At 41.1% G+C, this 21,885-nt stretch overlaps 1 protein-coding gene across 1 annotated transcript in view; it reads right to left on the bottom strand.

Annotated features, from left to right (window-relative positions):
• The window catches only part of CAB39 (calcium binding protein 39), a 107,539-nt gene that overhangs the window by 6,910 nt on the left and 78,744 nt on the right, over positions 1 to 21,885 (bottom strand). Inside the window, exons 4-7 of the mRNA XM_030802801.1 lie at positions 20,773 to 20,891; positions 15,232 to 15,400; positions 3,789 to 3,848; positions 18 to 83 (exon numbers count right to left, since the gene is read on the bottom strand). Coding sequence (XP_030658661.1) covers positions 18 to 83; positions 3,789 to 3,848; positions 15,232 to 15,400; positions 20,773 to 20,891 — 414 coding nt within the window. The remainder of the gene's footprint in view (positions 1 to 17; positions 84 to 3,788; positions 3,849 to 15,231; positions 15,401 to 20,772; positions 20,892 to 21,885) is intronic.

Raw genomic sequence — 21,885 nt, 5'->3', positions numbered from 1 at the left:
AAAATGGTCTGACATACCTTCAGTGACTGTCTTTTTGTCACATAATTTTCTGAATGAAGTAACTTCTCATATTCACTGAAAAACTAAAAGATAAGAAAACATATATCAGGGTTATTGCAAAAAAAAAAAAAGACTGGTAGGTAACATTGTAAATTAGCTTAAGGACACGCTTCTCACACCATGAAGGCCAACAGCTGCCCTGGCTCCCCTGCCACTCTCTTTCATGTCTTCCTCCGAGACTGTCAGGTGATCCCACCAATCCCTTCCACGAAGAGGGCTCCTGGGACTGAGCCCCTTCCCAGTTCCAGCCAGGCCCACAGAGAGAGCTTAAATCCAGGCCTCTCTGTCACCCCAAACTCCCTATGCACAAAACCTAACTCCCTTACCCCTCACACTTCTGCTTGTTGAGTCTGCTCTCATATCTTGATGTTAGATTGAAAAACTAGTATTTTATATAAACAAGAATTCAATTTGTTCAAAGCACAACCACAAAGAGAAAAGTTATCTGCTCTTTCAATGTATCAGGCAAAGAAAGAAAGTAATTCAGAATAGAAATTAAGAGAGGAGAAATTCAGCATTGTGTTAACCAGGCTGACACCGAAGGTGGGGCTTAGGCTCAGACCTGGCGGATGGGAGGGATTTCACTCAGAAATGGAGGGGAGAAAAGAGAATCTGGGCGGAGAAAAAAGGAAGGGCATAGCATGAATGAAGCCCCGGGGAGAACAAAATGCCGCAAAGTTAAGAACTGACAGGTCCACTAGACCTTCAAAACAGCGGTCACTGGCAAGAGTGGCACTGCTGGAATGGTGAGGGCTAGAAGCCCATTAAAGCAGAGAGTTAGAAAACCGAAATGACAGGCACTCGGTGGCCAAGGCTATCCTTCAAAAACCTAGTAGAGAAGGCCAGTTAGCCTTAAGATTTTCTTTTTTGTCTGTCTGTTTAAACCACAGATAGGTTTAAAACATTCTGAAAGTCTGCAGCACTAGTATGACTGTTGGATCTTGGTGCTTTCCTGAGACTTTCCTTTGGTCACGGCGAGTGCCAGGGGATGCCTGCTTTGTCATCAGTCCATGAGAGAACTACTGGTGTCCATGCTTTATGATGGGTCCTCATTAGCCATTCATCTGTGGTCTAGAGCAGGGGATGGCACTATGGCCTGCTGCCTGCTTGTGAAAAGTTCTTCTGGAACACATCCATGCTCATTTGTTTACTGAACATGAATTCACTGAAAAGTTTATGTATTATTTACAGCTGCTTTCACAGAACAATAGACAGGAGAGTCAAAGAGACCACATGGCTTACAAGGCCTCAAAAATTTGCTTTCCAGCCTTCTTGGTTTAGAGCTAACACAGAAATATACATTATTCCTTTTGTCTGCCTCTTGGCAGAGGTGAGCTGGCCATCTATTTGGTAAGTATTTGAGTTAGATTTCTCTCTTTTCAGAAAAAGCTGTTAAGTCTACCTTCTCAAATGATCATCAAACTGATGATCAAAACAACTGGACTTGCTTTTAATCAGTAACAAAATATATACATCTCAAGTTCTTGATAAAAAATGCAAGTTAAGATTTTCTGCTGCATCTTTGGATAAGCTTGGTTGCAAGAAACTTTTCATGGAGAACTGCCTGAAGAGAGCATGTATGTGGCCCGCTTCCTTCAGAGTATGTTAGATTTTCCTCTGAATTAGGACAGACAAAGAATAAGTAACAAACCTAGATACCTGTCCTCCCACCCACTTCTGGGTTCCTCAAAGACTTGCTTTCAAGGAACTGCATCAGAGTTGAGCATTTTATTTACTGCAATGCCACGGCAATGACTGTCCACTACATGACACTGTAACTTGACTCTCCTTTAAGAATGCCAAGGAGAGAAACCTGTTTCAGGTCCCAGTGCTAGGAAAGGCTACATTTCTTTTGAGCAGCCAGCATGTATTTTACTCTACAAATACTGTCATCTTTTAATTGCTTTTATTTCTTTCTACACTTTGGTTATTAGAAAGCTCAGAGCCAAACTGGACCAGAATTTAGAGCATGCATTTTGGTGTAATAACCTCACCGGTGGCTTTAAATTACCCACATCCCCCACTCCTTCTCCCTCTGTAAGATCTGACTTTCTATATATTTGTTGCCTCACATACGTTTTTCTAAAATCCTGTTAACTGATGTCATCTATTAACAACATGTAGGAAACTATTTTGTTGCAAAATTAAATAGATTTCACTGTAGCAAATGTCTTGGAAATCAGCTAGTCTGTGTCTTTGGTAGGCCTTCAATTACCAGGATGTTGAAAAATCTTTGTGGTGATGATAAATGAGCTAACGTTTATTAAATGCTTCCTGTGTGCCAGGGCACTGTGCCATGCACGTCACATACACGTTCTTATCTAATCCTCATGATGATCCCAGTAGACAGGTACTATGAAAAGCCTTCTTCAGGGTGGAAGACCCTGAAGGCACAGAGGGTGCAAGACCCTGAAGGCACAGAGGGTGCATGAAGGCAGTTGCTGAAGTCTTACCAGCCCCTGGTAGGGCTGAGACTTGTAGCCAGAATCCAGGCAGTCCAAGGCTCAAGTCCATGCTTCTATCTACTGTAAAAAGGCCATGATGATGACAGGGCTGCCATTTTAAAGCAATAAACATACAAGAAGAAACGCACCCATATCCAAATATACATGAGCTAGAATAAAAATAAAAGACCAGCAATTTTTAAGCCATTTATGAGGCTACTTACGAGGGACTTGTGTGCTCAGTGTTGTGTTATGTTCTTACTGGGAGTGGAGGGCAGGGGGAAAAGACAGGAAAAAAAAAAAACACAAAAGAACAAGAAAGCATAGATTTTTGCCTCTAAGAATCTCGTAATGTATTCGAACAGCAAAGTGAATAATGAAGTATTAATAAGACTTAGGATTTCAAAAATTTAAATGAGTACTGGAAAAATTAAAATCTAAACCAAATCTTGCAGGATAGACAAGAATTTTAAGTGGATTGTCATTCTTCTAACCTCTTTACGGGCACCTATCAGAATCTTCGACGACGTGTAGTTAAACCAGTACATCACAACAGTGCTTGTGGGTATTGTGGAAGATCCTCCTGAGGCTAGCAGAACTGGCAGTGGTGGAAGAGATCATTTCACACGGCAGCCCTAGAGGCAGTTGTGCGAGTCTAGGGAAATCAAGCTATCAAGCACTCTGGAAATCACTGACAAATCTCTGGGGGACACTATTACCAGAACATCTGACATTGACTCAGTGCTGGAAGGGACCTTACCGACAAGCTAGTCCAATGTCCTCATTTTACAATAAGGACGGACTTCTAAGTCCCCAAGCGGTTAACTGCCTTGGCCATGGCCACAAAGGAGTGAGCAGTAGAGCAGGAGCAGAGCCGGGCTCCCGTCCCCTCTGGCCAGTGCTGCTCTCATCCTATCAGCTGCTGCCTCCCTTTCTCTCTATTTGTATGCAGCAGAAATGTGGGGCAACTGATGGAAAAGGAAGGAAAAGTTAAAAAGTCAGATAATTTTCCTACTATCTTTACTATCATTTTAGCAGCAAAATGCTCTATTTTCCTCTTTTAAAGCAATAAAAGCTTCAAAGGGCAGTATGTCAATCAAAAAGATCTACTTCTGACCAAGTAATATTCTATAAACTGTTTAAGTAGAGAAATAACTACAGCACCATTTATAAACATTACATATGCAAAATAAATATTCTAGTACAAAAACCCAATGTAAGTCTTTCATTTCTGGTAACAAAAGTTACAATTTATTATTTAAAAATAGTATTACATATACTTACTCTATCATAATGCTGTTCCAAAAATTCTGCACTGAGCAATTTATGTCTTGTAAGTAAATCCTACAAAAAGAAAAAAAAATTTTTTACGGTTGTTTCCAAGTTTTCAAAAAAGAGAATCCTAAAACATTCCACACCATTTTACCTAATAAAAACTGTTGTTAAAAATCACCATACTTAACATTTGAGCATGAATTGTATCAAAAACACTGATTCTATAAGAACAAAATAAAATCATTAATTATTTGGAACAGCAATTTTAATGATTATGATAAGTCATGGATCTATAGCTCTTAGAAAAAATGATAAAGGCAATGGAAATATAAACTAAAGGAAAAGAATAAGGAATTATAGTGAAATTAAAGTTAACACTCCCCAAGTGGGCTGGTTATTTAAAAACAAAAACACAAAAACAAAGCTAACAGTAGTGGTAAACTGTCGAACAGCCCACTTAGCGCTCCTGGTGGAGAAAGAGGAAATTTCTTCTATTAGAAAAAGGATTAGAGGCTCTATTTTCTTCCTCCTAAGTTCAATCACATTCAGGTTCATAGCTAACGCAAATTTTTTAGAGGCAGAATGTGTTTTAGGTAAGCAGAATGTTGGTACGATAACGTAGAATTAACAATGACTGTGAACCTCCAGTCTGATTTTGTATTACCATGAAACAGAACCCTATCCCTCACCCTGTAGCTTTCCCAAGGATCAATCATTCAGAAATATTTACTATGTGCCAGGTAAAATTCTAGGTGCTAGGGCTTCAAAGCTAAAAAGATATGATCCCTGCCTTCAAGGACCTAGAAGTTAGCAAAGGACTAGCCTTGGTCTCACTGGGTGGGAAAGAGAATGGGAACAAGTGACAGCAGGAAGGCCTGGCCAGTAGCTGGTAAACTAACGGATTGAGGTCCTTTGTACCTCTGCTAAAGAGGACAGTGCCAATCATTGCCTTTCTCCCAACCAACTTTCCTAGTTTTCGTTCCTGTTTATGTTTGAAGGTTGCCCAGTTTACAAAGAACTAGTGTTTCCTGAAGTATGCTGAAATGAAACACTGGTTCTGAGAAATGCTTTAAGAAATGTCCCATGGTCAAGCAAACGAGGGAAGTGCCGCAGCTCACTCCAGATGTCAGGTCCTAGACTGCAGAGGGAGCTCTTTTGTCATCTACTTTCTGTGAAAGTCCTTCTGGAAACGGCCTCTGTACAGGCTTTCCCCACTGCGTGGTTACCTACTGTTCGTCTTTCGGACCTCAACTCCTCCTGACTGGTCACCAGCACGAAAGCACTGGACATAGCTGTGACTTTACACTGGTTTGTGGGATTATTTGATTCAAGTCTCTCTTATGTTACACTGTAAGTTCCGTAAATACCAGGATCGTGTCTGTTTTTATTAACCTTTGAATCCCCAGCACCTATGCAGTGCCCAGAGCATAGTAAGAGCTTAATATTTAATAAATCAATGAATGAACCAATAAAATCAGGGCACATGTCTGGAAAAACATCACATTCAGCAATCTTCAAAGTATGCTTTTGAGAAGGTTTCTAACCCCACCCTAAAGATTTGCAGTTGTTCAAACTGCTGGATGGGGTATGTGTTATATTTCCTGATTATAACAAGGATGGCCAGGAAGGACCAACCCAATTTTTCCCAAATCCTCCTTGAGGATTCAACAGGCCGTATTAGAAAACCTGGAGTTTATTCTGAGTACCCTCAAGAGTTTGGCAAGAAGTGCTACGTTTCCCCTCCAGGGGAAGGAGAAGAGCAAAGTGGTTAAGAGAATTTCTATTATCTTCGTACCGTGGTCCATGGGGTCACAGATGCAGAGAGAGGAACATGAGGACCTGAAGGGGAATATATCAAGTATGGACAGCACCATTTAACATGCTATTGTGGTGTGTTTATGGCTGGAGTCCCGCTGTGGAGGTGCCACAGGGCAAGGTTTGTCTGTAGGGTTCACTGCTGAGTCCCCCACACCTAAAGAATAGTGCCTGGCCAAGGTGGGTGGATCACCTGAGGTCAGGAGTTCAAGACCAGTCTAACATGGTTGAACTCTGTCTCTACTAAATACAAAAACCTAGCTGGGTGTGGTGGTGCATGCCTGTAATCCCAGCTACTCAGGAGGCTGAGGCAGGAGAATCGCTTGAACCCAGGAGGTGGAAGTTGCAGTGAGCCAAAATCGCACCACTGCACTCTAGCCTGGGCAACAAGAGCGAAACTTCATCTCAAAAATAAAAAAATTAAAAAAAGGAAAAGAAAAGAAAAGAAAAAAAGTGCCTGGCACAGAGCAGGCACTGACAATCTTGGTGAATAACAAATGAATATGTTAACTTAGGAATTCACGTGTCAGGATCCCTGTCAGACAGTGTTGCTTCTACCTTTTTGCGACTAAATCGTTCTGGAGGCCAGTGTGAGGAAGCACAGCAGAAGGAACCTGCTGCTCACTGTTCTGTCATAACCTCATGAAGAGAATGCCAAGCAGGAGGGTCCTGAGAGACACTGGCTCTCAACTGGGGTTGGATTCTTAGGAACAGGCAGGAAGAAAGTATCTACTCTATAAAGCAAAGGCCCTCTAGGTGTTGACATGTTGCACAACAGATTTTTACTGAAGGTTTGAGAGAAGCGAGTTTTCACTCTGTAAGGTATCTCAACAGGAGCCAGAGGCTCACAGATGGGCTACACAAAGGGGGACCTCTAACATCTTCCCATGTAGGGGAGATTCTATGTGTTACATCTGGAAACTCAGGAAACTGCTGCCAACCAGAAATCAAATCTCAATGGCTTTGGGGTAGGAGAGATTGAAAGGGGCACTGAGTCTGCCCAAGGAGCAGTTGGACCCAGTACGTAACAGGATGAAACCCCTTTGTTAAAAAGGGTCATTCGAAGGCCTGGGGTGTGGGGTTGGGGGGGTAAAACACTAGTAGGAAAAGAGCAACTGTTAAGAGCCAGCACAGAGAAAAAGGTGAATACTAAGCTGGGAAAAGGAGGAGATGAGGACAATCAGCAGTGCCTCTATCTACTGAGAGATGAGAAGGAACCTTAGCCTAGTGACTACAGCCAAAAACTTCAGACAGCTCAAACTGGGGTGAGTGTGGGTGGGAGGGGGTGTGTGTAGACCAACAGAATAGAACATAATGGGCAAAGGGCATGCAGACCTGCAAAGCTTAGGGTGCATGTGACCCCAGACCAGCAGAGTTGCTAGGTCAGTCAGCAGAGGGGAGAATAAAAGGATTCCTGATCTTCCATCTATCTGAATTCCAGTCTATGCCATGCCCTCATATAATGGAAGAAAGACTAGGGATCATTTCCCAAGTCCAGCAGACTAGGCAGCCAACTTTTAGGGTGAGCTGAATTTAAAAGCTTCCTAAAAGCTTGAGTTTGGGCTGAAACATCATGTGACTAAGACAGCCCTGGGATCCCTGAAGAAATCCTGCTAACCCAGGGGGCTTATTTTCACATTCATCTTGGCAAACCATTTGGCCCCATTTCCTACTTGATGTTTGATTATGTCTAAGGACAAGAAACTCAATTTTTCCAGTTGTGTGGTTCAGCTCTGGAGTTCCTGCAGTGAGAAAGTTCTTCTTGTGCTAGGGTCAGACCTATCCCCAAGTACTTTCCCAGGAACCATCAGAGCTGGCAGATGCATGTTTTGTCCATTTTCTATGGGACCCCACTTCAAATACAAGTAGTGCTCTCATGGCAGGTCCCTACCGAGTCTTCTCTTCTCCAGGCTAAATACGTCCAGTTCCTTTAACCACTCCTCGAATGACAGGGTTCTGAGTCCCCCTCACCATCTACTGTCTTCTGAAAGTCATCTATTTGTCTATGTGCCTCTTAAAGTGTAGCGCCTGGAATGGAACACATTTATGTGTTGTTACCTGATAAGCTCATAGTGGAGTGAGACTATGAGTTAGCTCCTTAGGTTACATACTACATGGTCACATGGAGCTCTGGGGGACACATTATCATACTGCTTAATTGTATTGGGGGTATTCAAAATTGTTACGTCAAAGTGGGTTCTGGTAGCCTGCCTGCCTGGGTCTACAGTCTGACTTCCCCATTTATTGTCTGATTTCAATAAAAATCTCTAGGCTTCACTTTCCTCATCTGTAAAGTCAGTAATAACACCACTTCCTTCCTAGGGTTGGGCATGATATGAAATTATCTCCATTCTAGTAATTATTATACTTAGTATCTCATTTTGTATTATTATTGTGTTATTCCTCCATCCCATGTTTTATACAGGTAGGTCCTCAAGTGGAAGACCTCAGTTACCTGTATCTAACTTCATCCTGCTATATTCTGGTCTCTCTGACCTTTCTAAGTTTTAGGATCCTCTGTTATCTGCTGTCCTTCCCTTCATGGCTAACATCTACACATTTGATAAGTATGCCTTGTCACCTTTTATTTCAGTCAGTAATAAAAACGTTTAGCTGGGTGGGGAAAGCCCCGTGGAAATTCACTAGAAGTTTCTCTGCAGGGTGACGGCAATTTACTTGCCAATAGCATATGGATGTAACATACAACTGGTTGTGAATCACTATACTGAAACTCCATCTAGCTCAGTTTTACTGTTTCCATGCAAACAGATTTGCAGAATGAGACAATATCTAGCATATCCTTTGTTGTGATGAAGGAGTAATTCTAACAGCTAATGTTTACTGCATAGACACTGTGTGAAGGCATAACAACTGATATGGTCATGTTATTACCTGAATCTGAACAGATGAAGAGATTGGAGGTTAAATCAGCAGCAGAGCTGGTGTGAACCCAGGCAGCCATGCCCTTTTACTCCCCCAATCCACCAGTACCTATGAGATCAATATGACTGAACTTCCTCTTAGTGAATCCATGATGGCTGTGGGTACAGTTTCCAAACTGCTCAGAAGCCATCTTTTTTTTTTTTGTATTTTTTTAAAAATTATACTTCACGTTCTAGGGTACATGTGCACAACGTGCAGGTTTGTTACATATGTATACATGTGCCGTGTTGGTTTGCTGCACCCATTAACTCATCATTTACATTAGGTATTTCTCCTAATGCTATCACCCCCCGCACCCCGCCACCCCACGACAGGCCTTGGTGTTTGATGTTCCCTGCCCTGTGTCCAAGGGTTCTCATTGTTCAATTCGCACCTATGAGTGAGAACATGCAGTGTTTGGTTTTCTGTCCTTGCAATAGTTTGCTCACAATGATGGTTTCAAGCTTCATCCATGTCCCTACAAAGGACATGAATGCATCCTTTTTTAAGGCTGCATAGTATTCCATGGTGTATATGTGCCACATTTTCTCAATCCAGTCTGTCATTGATGGACATCTGGGTTGGTTCCAAGTCTTTGCTATTGTGAACAGTGCAACAATAAACATACGTGTGCATGTGTCTTTATAGTAGCATGATTTATAATCCTTTGGGGATATACCCAGTAATGGGATCACCGGGTCAAATGGTATTTCTATTTCTAGAGCCTTGAGGAATTGCCACACTGTCTTCCACAATGGTTGAACTAGTTTACATGCCCACCAACAGTGTAAAAGTGTTCCTATTTCTCCACATCCTCTCCAGCACCTGTTGTTTCCTGACTTTTTAATGATTGCCATTCTAACTGGTGTGAGATGGTATCTCATTGTGGTTTTGATTTGCATTTCTCTGATGACCAGAGATGATGAGCATTTTTTCATGTGTCTGTTGGCTGCATAAATGTCTTCTTTTGAAAAGTGTCTGTTCATATCATTTGCCCACTTTTTGATGGGGTTGTTTGATTTTTTTCTTGTAAATTTGTTTAAGTTCTTTGTAGATTCTGGATATTAGCCCTTTGTCAGATGGGTTGATTGCAAACATTTTCTCCCATTCTGTAGGTTGCCTGTTCACTCTGATGGTAGTTTCTTTTGCTGTGCAGAAGCTCTTTAGTTTAATTAGATCCCATTTATCTATTTTGGCTTTTGTTGCCATTGCTTTTGGTGTTTTAGTCATGAAGTCCTTGCCCATGCCTATGTCCTGAATGGTACTGCCTAGGTTGTCTTCTAGGGTTTTTATGGTTTTAGGTCTAATATTTAAGTCTTTAATCCATCTTGAATTAATTTTTGTATAAAGTGTAAGGAAGGGATCCAGTTTCAGCTTTCTACATATGGCTAGCCAGTTTTCCCAGCACCATTTATTAAATAGGGAATCTTTTCCCCCATTTCTTGTTTTTGTCAGGTTTGTCAAAGATCAGATGGTTGTAAGTGTGTGGTGTTATTTCTAAGGCCTCTGTTCTGTTCCACTGGTCTATATCTCTGTTTTGGTACCAATGCCATGCTGTTTTGGTTACTGCAGCCTTGTAGTATAGTTTGAAGTCAGGTAGCATGATGCCTCCAGCTTTGTTCTTTGTGCTTAGGATTGTCTTGGCAATGCAGGCTCTTTTTTGGTTCCATATGAGCTTTAGATTTTTCCAATTCTGTGAAGAAAGTCAGTGGTAGCTTGATGGGAATGGCACTGAATCTATAAATTACCTTGGGCAGTATGGGCATTCTCATGATATTGATTCTTCCTATCCATGAGCATGGAATATTCTTCCGTTTGTGTCCTCTTTTATTTCGTTGAGCAGTGGTTTGTAGTTCTCCTTGAAGAGGTCCTTCACATCCCTTGTAAGTTGGATTCCTAGGTATTTTATTCTCTTTGTAGCAATTGTGAATGGGAATTCACTCATGATTTGGCTGTCTGTTATTGGTGTATAAGAATGCTTGTGATTTTTGCACATTGATTTTGTATGCTGAGACTTTGTTGAAGTTGCTTATCAGCTTAAGGAGATTTTGGGCTGAGACGATGGGGTTTTCTAAATATATAATCATGTCATCTGCAAACAGGGACAATTTGACTTCCTTTTTTCCTAATTGAATACCCTTTATTTCTTTCTCTTACCTGACTGCCCTGGCCAGAACTTTCATCACTATGTTGAATAGGAGTGGTGAGAGAGGGCATCCCTGTCTTGTGCAACTTTTCAAAGGGAATGCTTCTGGTTTTTGCCCATTCAGTATGATATTGGCTGTGGGTTTGTCATAAATAGCTCTTATTATTTTGAGATACATTCCATCAATACTTGGTTTATTGAGAGTTTTTAGCATAAAAGGCTGTTGAATTTTGTCAAAGGCCTTTTCTGCATCTGTTGAGATAATCACATGGTTTTTGTCTTTGGTTCTGTTTATGTGATGGATTACGTTTATTGATTTTCGTATGTTGAATCAGCCTTGCACCCCAGAGATGAAGCCCACTTGATCGTGGTGGATAAGCTTTTTGATGTGCTGCTGGATTCAGTTTGCCAGTATTTCATTGAGGATTTTCACATCGATGTTCATCAGGAATATTGGTCTAAAATTTTTTTTTTGTTGTGTCTCTACCAGGCTTTAGTATCAGGTGATGCTGGCCTCATAAAATGAGTTAGGGAAGATTCCCTCTTTTTCTGTTGATTGGAATAGTTTCAGAAGGAATGGTACCAGCTCCTCCTTGTACCTCTGGTAGAATTTGGCTGTGAATCCGTCTAGTCCTGGAGGTTCTTTGGCCGACAGGCTATTAACTATTGCCTCAATTTCAGAGCCTGTTTTTGGTCTATTCAGCGATTCAACTTCTTCCTGGTTTAGTCTTGGGAGGGTGTATATGTCCAGGAATTTATCCATTTCTCCTAGATTTTCTAGTTTATTTGCATAGAGGTGTTTATAGTATTCTCTGATGGTAGTTTGTATTTCTGTGGGATCAGTGGTGATCTCCCCTTTATCATTTTTTATTGCATCTATTTGATTCTTCTCTCTTTTCTTATTAGTCTTGCTAGTGGTCTATCAATTTTGTTGATCTTTTCAAAAAACCAGTTCCTGGATTCACTGATTTTTTGAAAGGTTTTCTGTGTCTCCATCTCCTTCAGTTCTGCTCTGATCTTAGTTATTTCTTGCCTTCTGCTAGCTTTTGAATGTGTTTGCTCTTGCTTCTCTAGCTCTTTTGTGATGTTAGGGTGTCAATTTTAGATCTTTCCTGCTTTCTCTTGTGGGCATTTAGTGTTATAAATTTCCCTCTACACACTGCTTTAAATGTTTCCCAGAGATTCCGCTAAGTTGTGTCTTTGTTCTCATTGGTTTCAAAGAACATCTTTATTTCTGCCTTCATTTCGTTATTTACCCAGTAGTCATTCAGGAGCAGGTTGTTCAGTTTCCATGTAGTTGTGTGGTTTTGAGTGGCAGAAACCATCTCTTTAGAAATACTTTCTAGAACCTTATACAGGCACAGTCTGGGGAAGCTACCTTCTTTTATTCTAGAACACTGGAAACATATTTTTGGCTTTCTAATGTCCCTCCCCATCTCCTTAATTCCTCAAAAAAGAAAAATTAACAAATATTTGGCCATCTGGTTTACTATCTCAGTATCCATTTATTCAAGCTATGAATTTTGGACATATTTAGAGCATTTTTTTTTTTTAAACGGAGTCTCACTCCATCGCCTAGGGTGGAGTGCAGTGGCGTGATCTTGGCTCACTGCAACCTGTGCCTCCCAGGTTCAAGGGATTTTTATGCCTCGGCCTCCTGAGTAGCTGAGACTATAAGCACACGCCACCATAACTGACTAATTTTTTGTATTTTCAGTAGAGATGGGGTTTCATCATGTTGGCCAGGCTGGTCTCAAACTCCTGACCTCAGGTGATCCACCCACCTCAGCCTCCCAAAGTGCTGAGATTACAGGCGTGAGCCACTGCGCCTGGCCCAGAGCAGTTCTAATTTCCTTTAAAGACTCAGCACCTGTTCCAGGGCTATGGATTAGCCACACGTTTGGAAATTTTTGTGTGTAGAGCATGTTTTCTGGGAGGGCGCTCTTGCCACATCTCAAAGGAAAGCATGAACCATATATCTATTCTCCTTTTCCATTATAAGAATATGCTCTGCAAACAGGAGACTAGCAGCAAGACAGGAGAGGAGCAGCAACGTGTCCCTCCTTGTCAGCGCCTCTGGTGTGCAGCTGTAAGGCTGTTTCTGCTGGTCTTCCTTTCTTCCCTGACTGGAGTTTTTTTCAGGGAGGAGTAGGAAGGTGACTTCTGCCTGTCTGCTAGTTTAGCCACCCTGAGATTATGAGGGGAGGTCTGTCCTCTCTTTCAAGTGTTGTCTTGGCTGTAGACTCTGCTTAATTTTGTTTCTTGGAGAACCCTCTTTTGGGGGGCCTCTCCTCTCAGCTCCTTCCTTTCCATGCAATCAGGAGCACCTGAGATGCACAGTCCAGGCCAGCTCCCCAGTGCTCTCTCTTCCAGAGCTCACCCTTAGGACACTACCTTGTTTTATGAAGCTTCCTCTTTATCAAGTAGGGGTGACCTGCTTGGCTGCCCAGTCTCCCTCTCTGGCCACCATGACCTGACAGGGCTGCTTTACCCATGGTGATCCATCACTGCCATTTTCTCCTTGGTGAGAATTATCAAAAGAAGTAACCCTAACTGAAATGAAATTATCAGCCAGGCCAGACAAGACTCACTGCAAATCTCATTTCCAGCACGTAGTCAGTACATCTCTCTCACCTCTGAACCACCTTTGCCATCTGTGCCAGAAGCACGTCAACCACATCCTGACGGGGTCAGGGGTCTTGCTGCATTCTCCCACACCACTGCTGCTCAATCCTCTTCCCTCGCCCTCATGTGCCCAGAGTACTGCCACTCTCAGGCTTCTGGCTGTCCTTCCACACAGGGGAATCTCTCCTTGACACATGGTGCTGCTACACTGCCCTTCATGGCGGGTCTGCTACTTCTGAATGGGGCATACCCTTCCACTGATGCATTATAAGCATGAGTCCTAGCCCACCAACTGTGGCAAAACCTAAGACATCATACTGACCACTCTATGTTGTAATCTCAAATTCATTTTGTTTTGCTTTGTACACCTACATACAAATATCTGGGGCCTCACCTGAGGCTTTCGACTCCCTCTTTAAGAGTTTTGGGAAATAAATTCCTGGGGAGCTCTCATACTATGACCTGATTCTCATTCAATAAATCCCTGGGGGCCTTATGACCTGATTCTCATTCAAGGCAAAAACCCTAATGATCAGGTCCCCAGGTTTCATCCTATCTTTATGGCATTCATTCACTCTGAGGTGGGACATATTTCACCCAGAGACCAAAGTGTGTGCTCATTATTTCAGGGGCTTTTCATAATCATGAAACTGAACCCTCACAAGAAAGGTGGCCACTTCTCACTGTGATAGTGTTCGTGGTTTCTGAGCATGGTTGTCTGCATATCAGTATGCTAAATACTGGTGTGTATATATATATATATTCTTTGGTTTATGTATATGTGCGTGTGTGTGTGTGTGTGTGTGTATATATATATATATATATACATACATACATTTTTTTATTTTTTATTTTTTTGAGATGGAGTTTAGCTTTTGTTGCCCAGGCTGGAGTGCAATGGCGTGATTCTCGGCTCACCACAACCTCCGTCTCCCGGGTTCAAGCGATTCTCCTGCCTCAGCCTCCTGAGTTGCTGGGATTACAGGCATGTGCCACCACGCCCGGCTAATTTTATATTTTTAGTAGAGACGGGGTTTCTCCATGTTGGTCAGGCTGGTCTCGAACTCCTGACCTCAGGTGATCCGCCCGCCTCAGCCTCCTAAAGTGCTGGGATTACAGGCACGAGCCACTGCGCCTGGCAAGTACTGGTTTATATTAAAACAGCTCTAAATATTTACTCATAAAGTTAGGCAATTTATATAAGGGAATGTAATCTACAAAGGCTTGCTCTCATTGTAAAAGACTCCTGCTTTATTCATAGATTGTAAACAGCACAGAACCTTGTAACTCAAAACAAGAATCTGCATGTTGTACAGTGCTGTCACATCATGTATGTATTTAATTTATACAAATATACACCAAGGGAGGAAAGGTAGATGGGGGAGTGGGGAAGATACCTTATGATTTGAATAGTGTAGGTGATTCTGTCCATGCTCTACATTTAATAGACATGATCCAGTGTGAGCAGAGATGGGAGAGGTGAATCCACTGTTTCCTCGGGCCTGTCCACAATGTGAGTATCTCTGTCCTGAATGTGGTCCTAATATTTCATGAAGTGTATATTCCAAATTAACATAAACCTGAACAGAAGCCAACTACTTCATCTGGTGCTTAACCAAAGAAACTGCTGCACAATGTTTCAACACAGGTAAAATCCGGTTGTTACGTATGCTGTACAGTATGCCATACTTAATTATAATTTAACAGCAAAGTAAAATTTTGACCACACAGGACTTCTGTCTTTTAGATAGACTTTAGAATCTAACTTTTCCACCCTTTTAAAGCTGTGACTTTACTGCATATACCTCTATCACACACATATAAAATATATCTTTCTCTTCCCACTAGAGGGCAGCCACGTGTAGATTTAGGAGGGCAATGAAGGTTTAGAAAAGCAGCACACCTCTGACTTTCAAGGATATTTAGAATTCCAGTTTTTGTTACCTTGAATGTGGCAAATGCATCTGAAGCTATGTCAAATGTTGACATTTCGACATATCTGAAGAAATCATAAAACTGTTCCGACCACAAAATGATTTTTGCAAGTGGTTCATGTCTGATGCATTCTCTTAACATTATTCCACAATTTAGAGCTATTTCTGGAGATTCATACCTGCAAAAACAAAAAACCAAACATGATTGTTCTTTCAAAACTCTAACACTGAACAGTTCAAACTTTCAGGGCAGAGAAAGTTTTCAGACATGTATCCTAACTAAATGACCATCGCAGATTACAGAAGGTATTTCTGTCGGAGCAGAGCATGTGCTCAGGTAAACTGACTCCAGAGTGCAAACACGCACTAGTTGGTGATGACCGCCTTAAACCAAAGAAAAATAGCCATATGAGTGACTGTGTGACTAAAGGTTCATTATTTAAGCTGAAAGATTTCAAGAGAAGTATTTTGGGTCATACCACTCCATACAGGGGTTAGCTTTTACAGATGGTGCTCTTGACACTCAGAAAAACCAAAAGATAAATCAAAAAACAGAAAACAAAATATTTCCTCAAATTCAGAATATCTAAATAGGTCTATAAATATATAGAATTTATACCTTGTTGTTTCAATTCAATACTCAAGATAGTACTTGGAGACTCTCAGCCACATGTAAACACTACCAAGCTGATAAGCCTCCTCCTGAGGACTTCACAAAGTGTCCCCATCAGAGAGCCCAGAGGCCACAGAGCAGGCAGCCCCGCCCATCAGCTCTCCGCACAAAGCCTTCCCTATGTTCATCTCCATGTCTCTGGCTTCTTCCTTCCCCGCCATTACAGAGACACCTCTCAGCCAAGCAAGAGGCATTTCCCCTTCAGATGTGCACAAGCCCTCTGACTGGACTCTTCTGCCCCCTCAAACACATCGCTCTCTTCTATTTCCTCTCAAGCTGCATGCACTGGCTTTCTTTCCACTTCACATTCTCCTCTAGTCATATTCCATTTCCCAACACACTAGTGAAATAACGGGCCAGCAAAGATTCCCTCTTGGCTAAATAGTCTTCTACTCAAGTGTCCTGACAGTGCTATAAAAAACCAAACCAAAATAAAACCTTTCACGTTCTCCTTTCTATCTCTCTGACTGTTCCTATTTCTTGCCTGGCTGAGGTCTTTACCTGTTGCCTACAACCTGCTAATGAAAGCCCATACAATCTCATGGCTCCCACCATGACTACTAACCCCACCTCCACGTCTACTCCTGAATTAGTTAGGCATTTTCTGTTGCCTCTGGACAAGTTCCGTTAAAGGGCTACCATAAACTCAATGTGTCTCAAATCAAATCTCATCCCCCTCCATAAAATCACCCCCACCCCCTGCTTCCTCATTTCTATAATTTGGCATCATTATTTTCAGTTACCCAGTTCTAAACCAGGTCTAACAGAAATTTCCATGTTCTGTATCTGTGCTGTTCATTATGGTGAGATTGGCCAGATATAGCTACTGAGCACCTGAAATTTGTCTAGTGTGACTGTGGGGTTCAATCGTAAATATTACTTAATTTCAATTAATTACATGTGGTTAGCAGCTACTATATTGGACAGCCCAGTTCTGAACCTTTCCTTCTTTACTCCAAATCTTCCCACCTTCAATGTCAGGCTTTAAAAGCCTTCAAAGGCTTTTAAAAATATTTCTCTGATTATCTTAGTTTCATTTCCTTTTATCCATTCCCACTGCTACATTAATTCATACCTGGACAATTGGAAATGATTCCTAGCCAGCACCTTTGTTCAAGCTCTGTCATAATAAATCTACCCAACACACAAGTGTATCAACAGCATTTCCAGCTTGGGAGCTTAAAATGATTTCTTCTAGCTAATCAAATAAAGACAAACTTCGGGACTTAACTGTCCAGTCTTCCCCTCATTAGATCTGTTCTAGCACAATGTCACCTCCCACCCGGCCATACAACTTTCAAATTCTCTCCTTATTGCTGCCAATCATGTTATGTTCATTCCTGCCCCTATACCTTTGTTCCCAGTCATATGCCATTAGGATGCCTTCTCTCTCTTTTCTGTCTATGTAAATTCTAAACTACTAGGAACTCCCATCTTAAGTCCTATTCCTTTTATCAACCCTTGCCTTATTAACCCAAACCACATTTTATCCTCTGAAATCCTGTAGTACTCATTTGTTATCTAGTAGTGGTGTCCTCTTACACATCATAGATCCTCAACAAGATAAAACCACACTCCTTGGCATCAGTGGAGACATGCAGCTAGAGTGTTGACTGGCTCTTACTTGATGGAAATATCTGCTCACAAAATGGCTCATCATACAATTCATCTTTGCTGAGCTTTAGTAGGCAGGAAAGACAAGGGTAAGACAGTTTGGTACAAGTTGAACAGGTTTTGATGGAGGCTTGTCAAGCTTGTCTAAATGATTAAACCATAAACCAGTAAATACAAGGCAAACAGTTATGCTGTATAACCTGTGAGCACTAGAGTGAACAGCATATTAACATGTAAATTGCCAGTAAAAAAAATTGCCTCCAAATGTAGTCTAACACTAGCAATACAACTTCAAATGCATGCTAATATTAGCAGCATGGCCCCCCAAATAAATATCTAACATAGAAGTACTTACAGCCTAAGAAGATAATCACACTGTATGGAAGCAGTCTAAATTAATTAACAAAAGTACAAAAATCTTAAAATGCAGTTCACAGCGCTCCTTGAAGAAACGGCTGTTTCCAGGTCTGGCAGGACTCGTACAAAATGAGTAAGATGGTCATCCTACGCAAGAAAGCAAGGAAGCAATCACAGACTGATGGGGTCTTGCCAAAAGAACACAGAAGGCAACTTGAAGGAGCTCCCAAGGGCCAAAGATGGGGTAATTTGGACACAAGAGAGTAATGACTGGAATGGACTGAGACATATCAAATATAATCTTTAAAAAGACAAAAACGTGAGTTTATAATGATCCTTAAAACAACTAAGGAAAGTGGTCAGGTCACCAACTGATTATACTAAAAAATAATACCTGATCATACTTAAAAATGAGACTATTTTGGGATAACTAAGTCATCAAGGAAGAAGGGTTCTTCTTTATAGAAACAATTTAATTATATGAAGAAGAAATAACAGAATCAGGAAACTGCCATTCTGAATCTAGGCAATGATTCTCAATGGAAACTAAAACCAGGAGGTGAAAGGTCAATGAGAATTTTGTAATGGACAGATTACAGACTGAGAACACCTGCATCCACCGGTCAATCTGAACATCACCAGAAATGAGATAACCAGTGCCACTCAGTATGAAGCACACAGCACCATCCATGAACTTTTGTCCCCCTCAAAGTGAATCTGAATCTAATAAAAAAAGCCAGATCTAACTATCCACCACTTAAATCACTAGTGGATAGTGGAACATGTTACAGAAGCAACAGGAATGCCAACTCTAAGATATATGATTTTTCTACAAAACAAACAATCCAGGCTTCAACAAAGAAATGGCATAATATTAACTATTATAGATTAAAAGAGAGCTCAGAGTTATATTAACCAAATTCAGTTTGTGGGCCTTGTTTGGAACTTTTTTTTTTTTTTTTTGGAGACCAAGTCTTGCTCCGTCACCCAGGCTAAAGTGCAGTGGCGTAATCTTGGCTCACTGCAACCTCTACCTCCTGGGTTCAAGCTATTCTTGTGCCTCAGCCTCCCGAATAGCTGGGATTACAGGTGTGTGCCACCACACCTGGCTAATTTTTTATTTTTAGTAGAGGCGAGGTTTCACCATGTTGCCCAGGCTGGTCTCAAACTCCTGGACTCAAGTGATCCACCCGCCTTGGCCTCCTAAATGCTGGTATTACAGGTGTGAGCCACCATGTCCGGCCTGGAAGTAATATTAAATAAACTAACTGTAAAATGCCATTTTTGTGAAAATTGAGGAAAACTGCAAATTGGGCATTAGCCATTAGGTTTGCAAATGGTATCATAACTGTGTTATACTGTGTCTTGCACTGTGTACTAGGGATGCATACTGAGGTGATGTCATGTGTCAGAGGAAAAAGGGGGCAAGGACTAGAGGAACAAGAATGACAGAACATTCATAACTGTTGAAGCTCGGTTTAGGGTAGGAACCGGTATGTTACATATTCCCTCTAGTTGTACGTACATTTTTCACAACAAAGGAGGTGGGTGGGGGTTCTGGTGGATCCACCAGTTGCATTCTCCACGCTACTTCCTGGCTGGAAGTGTCTGCTCTGGCCAGCACAGGTGAGAGCTCTAAACTGTAAATTGTATCTCAAAAGTCTTTCTTTACATGCCATTTAACAACATTCATATCATGCCTCTGATTACTCTGAAGTGAAAAATGTCAGCAGAGTTAACTAATGTATTGATTTTAATAATCCTTGGTTTCTATGGAAAAGGAAATATGGGCTTTAAAAACACACAAAGGCACCTGAAAGCTGCTCTAAGATCACCAAAATTTCACACTACTCACTACATGTTTATACATACAACTCTGAATTGATACAACAAAAAATTAGATGCCAAAAGTTCTGTATCCCAAATCTGAAGAAGTAACACAGATGGTTAGAAATAGAAAGAGGGAAACAGAATGCTGGCGTGCAACACAGGCACTGACTCACACTTTGTCTAAACAAGTTTGAACTTGGGGGAAGTGTTAAACCGCAGAGACGTGAATCAGACTGAGGCAAGCTATAAAGCCAGGAGGAGTAGAGCAAGCTGATTCACACCAACAGTCATGCCAGGAACATGCCTGCCCAGCAACTTAATAGAACAGACCACCACCAATGCTGGGACAAACAGATGCACACCATACCCGGGGCTGGCACATAACTCTGGTGTGAAACTGCAGGAGGTTACCTTGCCAGTCAATGAGGCTTGGGGATGAGGGAGAAGAGCATTTGGTTCTATGGTTCGGTTTTCAGGCTTTTTTAAACTGACAAGACTACCCAAACATTAATGCCTGCTCAGACCAGTAGTAATTTCAGGAAGATGCACTGTGAATTACCAAATTATATGGATTAGTAAGTGGACACAGAGAGGTAAAAATCAAAGGACACTACTTCATAAACATGTACTTTGCTGACTCAACAAAGTAAAGCTGTAGAGAATCCCTGCTCCATTTAAGAGGCAGCTTTTACTGCCTTACAGCGTGCGTATTATGTCCAAAGGAGATGTCTTTCAATATATAACTTAACTGATACTTAAATGAAATTCAACTTTTTTAAATCCTAGAGAACAGAAATAAGACCACAGAGAGTTATTATTTTTTCCTTCAGTCATGCTGGATTTGTGAATTTAAAAGCTCAGAATTCACCTAATTTTAAATTCCCACCTGTAGGGCATTTTCAAATTCAATTTAGCTCACAGGTTGAATTTCAAGGAGGGAAATGTGTTCAAAATCTATGGAAAAATTATCTAACTACAGAGAAAATGCTTCCCACATTCCGCATCCTGTTTTTTTCCCCAAGGCAACCTTTCCTTTATGTTCAACTGAGAATACAAATTTTATTACATTGTACATACCCTTTCAATAACATGAACAAAATATTCTGTTGGGTGCAGATGTATTCAACAGTAGGAGTTCTCGTACCAATTTGTCTTCTGAGAATATTGTTGAAAATTTGAGCCACGTCTTTTTTGCCCTATTAGGAATACAATCATTAACATATTTTCCTGACTAAACATCAAAATGCCCATTCACCCTCCCAAATGAACTCGAATAAGGCCATTGTATTTATTGTTATGACTGAATATCTGACTTCAACACATTCATAGACATTAAATTATCTCTTCATTTGTAATTCCAAATTGTAAGTTTACTAGTGTACTATTTTTAACATGAACAACGTGTTGACAAAAACAACAATGGGTTGACTATATTCCACATATAATTTCCACCATTTCTAAGTCTCAGGATCATGCTGACTCTGATATGAGAAACAAAAGCCTGCAATATGTTAACAATCTAAGGGATCTGAATTCCACCCAAATGGAACAAGCAGCTTCAAATAAGATGCTTACATTGGGAACACTATATGTGCTTTCCTTTCACAGTGATGGAAGGAGAGGAAAATATACTCTGCCGCTATATTAAAAATGGAGTAATTCTGTATGAAGCTGGGCTTTAATGGAAAGTAGAACTATCTTCCAATTAAACTAGGCCTGTTTAGGGAAGACTTTATATAGATTAATAATGAAGGTAATAAGTATCACATGATACAGTAGTTCAGAGATTAGAACTTCATTACACTACTGTACAAAACAGACAGATCTTTCCAGTGAATCTTACAATCAGAAAGCTGCACAAGAAATCAACAAATGGAGAACTGGACTCCAAGTGGCATTTCTGAACAGCCACTTGTTACAAGGCTAACAAGCCCATAGGAGAGTGAGTGAAATGCTAGCTTTCCAGGGTATACCTAAAGCGCAAACAGAGAGATTATCCCGGGCCCCACACTAGCTCAGGAGCAGTAATGGCAATCTCTAAGAACCAGCCTTAAGGGCACACTTTTCTTTTAAGTTGATGTCTTCAAAGTTCCACAGAAATATTAAATTCAGTGTCCAGGTCGGGTGGAGGCAGACAAAGGAGAAGGAACCTAGATGTTCCACTACATCCCCAACTTTGCAGAGGAAATA

This window comes from Nomascus leucogenys, chromosome 22a, assembly GCF_006542625.1.
Source record: "Nomascus leucogenys isolate Asia chromosome 22a, Asia_NLE_v1, whole genome shotgun sequence".
Lineage (NCBI taxonomy): Eukaryota > Metazoa > Chordata > Mammalia > Primates > Hylobatidae > Nomascus > Nomascus leucogenys.
This window is presented reverse-complemented; position numbering and strand designations above follow the sequence as displayed.